Consider the following 8,332-nt stretch of genomic DNA (forward strand, 5'->3'; position numbering starts at 1 on the left):
CCCCAAAGCAGCTGCTCCTTTAACCCTGTCCTGTCTGGGTGGGGAACAGACACCCTCAGGTGACCTACACGCAGAGGCGGGTCCAAATCCAAAGCTGAACCCTAGGAGCTGTGCGAACAAACAAGACAAAGGGAAATCTCTCTGTGCAGCCTCAGGAGCAGCGCATTAAACCTCCACCGTCAACCTGATGTACCCTGCATCTGTGGAATACCTGAATAGACAATGAATCATCCCAAAATTGAAGCAGTAGACTTTGGGAGCAACTGTAGACTTGGGGTTTGCTTCCTGCATCTAATTTGTTTCTGGTTTTATGTTTATATTACTTTAGTATTTAGAGTTTATTATCACTGGTAGATTTGTTTATTGATTTGGTTGCTCTCTTCCTTTTTTTAATATATATATATATTTTTTCCTTTTTGTGAGTGTGTATGTGTATGCTTCTTTGTGTGATTTTTGTCTGTATAGCTTCGCTTTTACCATTTGTCCTAGGGTTCTGTCTGTCTGGTTTTTCTTGTTTTTGTTTTTTAGTACAGTTTTTAGTGCTTGTTATCATTGGTGGATTAGTTTTTTGGTTTGGTTGCTCTCTTCTTTCTTTCTTTTTTTATTACTTTTAACTATATGCCAATAAAATGGACAACCTGGAAGAAATGGACAAATTCTTAGAAAAGCACAACGTTTTTTGACTGAACCATGAAGAAATAGAAAATATAAACAGAAAAATCACAAGCACTGAAATTGAAACTGTGATTAAAAATCTTCCAACAAACAAAAGCCCAGGACCAGATGGCTTCACAGGTGAATTCTATCAAACATTTAGAGAAGAACTAACACTTATCCTTCTCAAACTCTTCCAAAATATAGCAGAGGGAGGAACACTTCCAAACTCATTCTATGAGGCCACCAGCACTTTGATACCAAAACCAGACAAAGATGTCCCAAAGAAAGAAAACTACAGGCCAATATCACTGATGAATGTAGATGCAAAAATTCTCAACAAAATATTAGCAAACAGAATCCAACAGCACATTAAAAGGATCATACACCATGATCAAGTGGGATTTAATCCCAGGAATGCAAGGATTCTTCAATAAACACAAATCAATCAATGTGATTCACCATGTTAACAAATTGAAGGAGAAAAACCATATGATCATCTCAATAGATGCAGAAACAGCTCTTGACAAAATTCAACACCCATTTGTGATAAAAACCCTCCAGAAAGTAGGCATAGAGGGAACTTACCTCAACATAATAAAGGCCATATATGTAAAACCTACAGCCAACATCATTCTCAATAGTGAAAAACTGAAACCATTTCCTCTAAGATCAGGAACAAGACAAGGTTGTCCACTCTCACCAGTATTATTCAGCATTTGGAAGTTTTAGCCACAGCAATCAGAGAAGAAAAAGAAATAAAAAATCCAAATCGGAAAAGAAGAAGTAAAACTGTCACTGTTTACAGATGACATGATACTATACACAGAGAATCCTAAAGATGCTACCAGAAAACTACTACAGCTAATCAATGAATTTGGTAAAGTTACAGGATACAAAATTAATGCACAGAAATCTCTTGCATTCCTATACACTAATGACAAAAATCTGAAAGAGAAATTAAGGAAACACTCCCATTTACCACTGCAGCAAAAAGAATAAAATATCTAGGAATAAACCTACATAAGAAGACAACAGACCTATATGCAGAAAACTATAAGACACTGATGAAAGAAAGTAAAGATTATACAAACAGATGGAGAAATATACCATGTTCTTGGATTGGAAGAATCAATATTGTGAAAATGACTATACTACCAAAAGCAATCTACAGATTCAATGCAATCCCTATCAAACTACCAGTGACATTTTTCACAGAACTAGAACAAAAAATTTCACAATTTGTATGGAAACAGAAAAGACCCCGAATAGCCAAAACAATCCTGAGAAAGAAAAATTGAGCTGGAGGAATCAGGTCCTGGACTTCAGACTATACTACAAGGCTACAGTAATGAAGACAGTATGGTACTGGCACAAAAACAGAAATATAGATCAATGGAACAGGATAGAAAGCCCAGAGATAAGCCCACGCACATATGGTCACCGTATTTTTGAAGTAGGCAAGAATATACAGTGGAGAAAAGACAGCCTCTTCAATAAGTGGTGCTGGGAAACTGGAGAGCTACATGTTTAAGAATGAAATTAGAACACTCCCTAACACTATACACAAAAATAAACTCAAAATGGATTAAAGACCTAAATGTAAGGCCAGACACTATAAAACTCTTAGAGGAAAACATAGGCAGAACACTCTATGACATAAATCACAGCAAGATCCTTTTTGACCCACCTCCTAGAGAAATGGAAATAAAAACAAAAATAAACAAATGGGACTCAATGAAACTTAAAAGCTTTTGCACAGCAAAGGAAACCATAAACAAGACTAAAAGACAACCCTCAGAATGGGAGAAAATATTTGCAAATGAAGCAACAGACAAAGGATTAATCTCCAAAATTTACAAGCAGCTCATGCAGATCAATATCAAAAAAACAAACAACCCAATCCAAAAATGGGCAGAAGACCTAAATAGACATTTCTCCAAAGAAGATATACAGATTGCCAACAAACACATGAAAGAATGCTCAACATCATTAATCATTAGAGAAATTCAAATCAAAACTACAATGAGATATCATCTCACACCAGTCAGAATGGCCATCATCAAAAAATCTACAAACAATAAATGCTGGAGATGGTGTGGAGAAAAGGGAACCCTTTTGCACTGTTGGTGGGAATGTAAATTGATACAGCCACTATGGAGAACAGTACGGAGCTTCCTTAAAAAACTAAAAATAGAACTACCATACAACCCAGCAATGCCACTACTGGGCATATACCCTGAGAAAACCATAGTTCAAAAAGAGTCATGTACCACCACAATGTTCATTGCAGCTCTATTTACAATAGCCAGGACATGGAAGCAACCTAAGTGTCCATTGACAGATGAATGGATAAAGAAGATGTGGCACATATATACAATGGAATATTAGCCATAGAAGAAATGATACTGAGTTATTTGTAGTGAGGTGGATGGACTTAGAGACTGCATAAAGAGTGAAGTAAGTCAGAAAGAGAAAAACAAATACCATATATTAACACATATATATGGAGTCTACAAAAAAAAAAAAATGGTTCTGAAGAACCTAGGAGCGGGACAGGAATAAAGACGCAGCCGTAGAGAATGGACTTGAGGACACGGGGAGGGGGAAGGGTAAGCTGGGACAAAGTGAGAGAGTGGCATGGACATATATAGACTACCAAATGTAAAACAGATAGCTAGTGGGAAGCAGCCACATATCACAGAGAGATCAGCTCGGTGCTTTGTGACCACCTAGAGGGGTGGCATAGGGAGGGTGGGAGGGAGACACGAGGGAGGGGATATGGGGATATATGTATATGTATAGCTGATTCACTTTGTTATAAAGCAGAAAATAACACACCATCGTAAAGCAATTATACTCCAATAAAGATGTTAAAAAAAAAAGAATGCAATAAAATCATAGGGCATAGTTCAGTGTAACAACAACAAAAAAGGGTGTCTTATACATAACTGAATGTTTTGTTCTCCTGAGAGCTTTAAAACCATTTTCATTTTAACTTTTATAGTGGGAAAACTTTAAAATGTACTAGCCATTCTCCCTGCCTTTGTGTAAGTCAAGTAATCTTTGACAGGAATCTTCAGTACTAGGGCATGGGCATCCAGTCAGTCAGAATTTAGCTAAGTCTATATACCACATCCTTTACCAGAAAAATAAATTCACGACAAATACTGGCTTATTTTCCTGTGATTTGCCACTAGAGAAGTTGATTACTGTTACATTTTTGTGCATTCCCTGGTTTTTCTATTTTACTTATTTCTCTCTTCTCACGTGACTCCTCTCTCTTAGCTATGTTAGAAACCAGGGTGTATACAAGTGTGTTTTTCTTCATGAGTTAGTTTTCATCAGTTCTTACATTCAGTATGCACTGTGAGTGTGTGGCACTCAGCTGGGCCATCTGCGTGGCGCTCTCTCTTCTGCAGTAACTGCCTCCATCGCTTACCGTGTGTCTCTGGCATGAGTCACGTGGCTTTTATGACTCCTCCCTCACCCAGCTGACAACTTTAGGGGTGCACATTTGGCCCAAGCCAGGCCAATCTGAGTTCTTTGCAAGATTTGCAAGCTAGAACAGAGAGAAAATTTCTAAGATGTAAAATTCAGGAGTCATTGACGGCTAAGTTTAATTAAGTGAAAAGAAAATTAAGTGAGATCCTCCAGTAACCTTCCAATAAGTAACCTTCCACAACATACTTAACCAGTAAAAAGAGGGATTAATTTTACTGGTATTTCTAAGAACACACTAAATAACGACAAGTCCAAAGTTCCACTTAAAATGTATATACTTGTATATTTATGCTTTCTAAATGGGGATTGATGGGACAGAATGGTTCAACGATGTCCTTGCAGGTCCCTTTGGCTGCGTCCTCTGCTGCCCAGCTTCCCTTGGTTCCAACCATTTTTTTAACCCTTCCTAGTTATTCTACAAGCCATTCATTTTCTTAAAATTTTTGTCTGCATCTGTTACTTGCAACCAAGAACTTTAATTGATACGCATGCTTTGATTGTGTTTGTAACTGTATCTCATCAATGTTTAGTGTGGTTTCTAATTACTGTTTTTTAAAAAATTGTGATGAAACTTATATAGCCAGGCTTCCCTGGTGGCGCAGTGGTTAAGAATCTGCCTGCCATTGCAGGTTCGAGCCCTGGTCTGCGAAGATCCCACATGCTGTGGAGCAACTAAGCCCGTGAGCCACAACTACTGAGCCTGCGTGCCTAGAGCCCATGCTCTGCAACAAGAGAAGCCACTGCAATGAGAAGCCCGTGCACTGCAACTAGAGAAAGCCTGCTCACAGCAACGAAGACGCAACGCAGCCAAATAAATTAAATAAATAAATAAATTTATTTTTAAAAAATAAAAAAACATATAGCCCTTACAGTGTGCCACGCATTGTTTTAAATGCTTTACAAATACTAACCTATTTGATACTCATAACAACCCTATGAAGGAGGTATTATTATTATTATACTATTTTACAGATGGGAAAACTGAAACACAGGATGATTATAAATAATTTACCCAAGATCCCACAACTAGTATGAGACATTTTTTTTTTAACATTTTAAAAGGATAGTTTCCCCCCAAAACATTCTATCCTGGAACCTGCATAAGAGCATTTGTAGATTTTTGCTTCTGAAAACACAGTCACTGTACCTAAGCAGGTGATGTAAAAACTAGACTTCTTTGGTTGTGCATGTCTAATCAAGTATAAACACCATAAATATGTATACATACTTTTGAAGTTGCCTACATCTGTGCAAATGGTGGTGTAGGGCACACTTGCACCAGATTCTTAACGTTCACCTTTGAGGCATATGTCAGCTGTCTTCCAAATGGTAAATGAAGCAAAAGGAGGAAGAGTTTCCTCCCTCATCTTTTTATCAGCATTAAAGGAAGGAAGGGAATATTGGCTATTTTCATGCACTTGAAGTTTTGTCAAGACCTGGAAGTCCAGAGGACACTTAGTGTAATGGGTTGAATTGTGGATCCTCCAAAAGATATGGCCACATCCTAACCCCTGGGACCTGTGAATGGGACCTTAAAAAGGGTCTTTGCGGATATAATTAAGTCAAGGATCTTGAAAAGAGATCATTCTGGATTATCGAGGTGCACCATAAATCCAATGGCAAGAGTCCTTATAAGAGACAGGAAAGGAGAAAGAAGGAGAAGAAGGCCTTGTAAAGATGGAGGCAGAGACTGAAGTGATGCTGCCACAAGCCAAGGAATGTCTGGAGTCACCACAAGCTGGAAGAGGCAAGGAAGGAGCGAAAACATTGATTTGGGCCTTCTGGCCTCCAGAACTATGAGAGAATAAATTTCCATTGTTTTAAACCACCCAGTTTATGATAATTTGTTATGGCAGCCCTAGAAAGCTAACACATTTGGGGAGGTGAATTTTATAGACTCATCAGCCACTTTTTTGATAGAACCACAGCACTTGCATGGCTAAGTCATACAGTTGTTTTGTTTTTTTTGGGGTTTTCTCATATATCTTTTAATAAATTTATTTATTTATTTATTTATTTATTTATTTATTTATTTATTTATTTTTGGCCGTGTTGGGTCTTCGTTGTTGAGCACAGGCTTTCTCTAGTTACGGTGAGCAGGGGCTACTCTTCTTGGCGGTGCACTGGCTCTAGGCGTGCGGCCTTCAGTAGTTGTGGCACACGTGGTCAGTAGTTGTGGCTTGTGGGCTTTAGGGCACAGGCTCAGTAGTTGTGGTGCACGGGCTTAGCTGCTCCGAGGCATGTGGGATTTTCCCCGAGCAGGGCTCGAACCTGTGTCCCCTGCATTGGCAGGCGGACTCCTAACCACTAGGCCACCAGGGAAGTCCCTGTTTTTTTGTTTTCATGACTAGCAAAATTTTTTTTTTAAATGCTTGATTGAAAGGCACACATAGTTTAGGGCATACAGCAGAGAACGTGATAAAGGCTGCTCTCCTGTAGAGAAGCTACTACATCAGAGATCTATGGTGATAGGCACAAACGGTAAGCTATTTGGACCTCTTAAATAGTAATATGAAAGGATCTTAGAGACACAATAGGCCAAGTGACCACCTCGAACATAAATATTCTAACAGACACAGAACCCAAGTCCTATGTATAATTTTGGGGGGGCAGATCAGCAGGCTAGCCACAGGTTAGGAAGACTTGACATTGCTGAGTCAATTTCTACATTGGTGCAATATTGCCTTCTGCACCTTTCCTTTTCAGTAACCAACTCATATTCTGGGACAGCCTCAAGGGAGTAGCTCATTAAAATGGACACATAGAGCAAGGAGTGCTATGTTCTATTACTAACAGGAATCCAACTATCAGTGAAATCATTCTTAGATGAAATCCAATGACCACTTGCCCCCAAACCAAAAGGATACTCTCAAGTTAGTTTAAATATTATGTACAATCAAAAGTGATTGTTAGAGATGATCTCTCAGTGATGGAATCTATTTCATTACTTCCTGATCTATATCAAAACCAGCAAATGACTCAAGTAGAACCAGAAAGAAAATGGCATAGGACGTGAGAAACTATAGGAAATACTTAGAATATTGGTAGAGTTGCAAACACCTTCGGAGAAAAGCCTCCTTCTAACCATTTCACAAAACACACTTCTCTGCTCCACCTAAAGCTGACGAGTTTGCTAAAACTATGGGTGATTCAGGAAGCTGCCTATTTTCTTGTTTTCTGCCCATCTAAATAAAGTGAACTGCTCTGCTCTATCTGAAAGTCATAGTTTACTGGGTCACAAGTTTGAGTATCACAAAATGCAAATATTAAAATATCAGCACATAAACCTGAAGGTGGAGTTAATTAACCTTTAATGTCAAGATTGCTGATGATTTGGTTTTTCTGGAACATTCCTGCCATATTTTTCTGGAAGTAGTGAAGAGATCCTGAGACTTTCCTTTTCCCTTCAATAGTTTTGGTATTTATGTGTCTGGATTCTGTTAAAAGCAGAAAGTTGAAAACTTGTCCTAAGTCTGGTTGTCCTTTAAAGCATGGCCTCAGGAGCATTCTTGAGAAGGGCCTCACCCTCCCTAACTCTGTGGCATCCATGACCTAATCCAGAATGTGAGAGGGAATTTTCCCACAGCAGCCCTGCACACGAGTCCGCTCAGCCTTGATCCAGATTTGGCATACATCAGGGCCTGCCACCACAGGCCCCGTGACAGGGCACCATCACAGGAACATTCCCTGAACCTGAGAGGGACGCCTTCCAGTGGCATTTCCTCTGTTAAGCCATGAGTCTTGTGTAACGTTAACTGACATTCTGGTTTATAAGATCTTACCTCGTGTAAGTCTGATGGCTGCTGTTTTTACTGCTTCTGGGATGTCGGAGGCCTGAGAGGGAGGAATAATGAGGTGAGGGCCTGTTAGCCATACCTTGGGTCTCTGCACTTGAGAGCTTGTGTGGCACGAGGTTCACTGGTTCCCTTATTTAGTCTGGTGGACCTGCTCCTCCAGGAGGCTGCTGACATCGGACAAAGCTGGCGGGGCCTGGATCCGGCTTGATGAGTTTGACCCAGTGCAGTGAACGCTTTGATGTGAGCTGCAGATGCACGTGACTCCTGTCAGTGCATAGATGGCCTTTAACAACAGGCCGGTCAGTACCTTCTCCTGCAAAGGACTCTGTTCTGCTCTCTCGTCCATTCCTAGTCACCCTCCCCACTCCCCAGGTTTT

The 8,332-nt window shown here is 39.7% G+C and overlaps 1 protein-coding gene across 1 annotated transcript in view; it reads left to right on the forward strand.

Moving 5' to 3' along the window:
* PIGN (phosphatidylinositol glycan anchor biosynthesis class N) overlaps nucleotides 1–8,121 on the forward strand; it is a 122,841-nt gene extending 114,720 nt beyond the window's left edge. The window contains exon 30 of the mRNA XM_082352981.1: nucleotides 4,788–8,121. Within this exon, the coding sequence (XP_082209107.1) occupies nucleotides 4,788–4,842 (55 nt within the window). The 3' untranslated portion in view covers nucleotides 4,843–8,121. The remainder of the gene's footprint in view (nucleotides 1–4,787) is intronic.
* Nucleotides 8,122–8,332: the final 211 nt, after the last annotated feature.

The sequence above is a fragment of the Balaenoptera borealis genome (assembly GCF_965194805.1).
Source record: "Balaenoptera borealis genome assembly, chromosome: 14".
Lineage (NCBI taxonomy): Eukaryota > Metazoa > Chordata > Mammalia > Artiodactyla > Balaenopteridae > Balaenoptera > Balaenoptera borealis.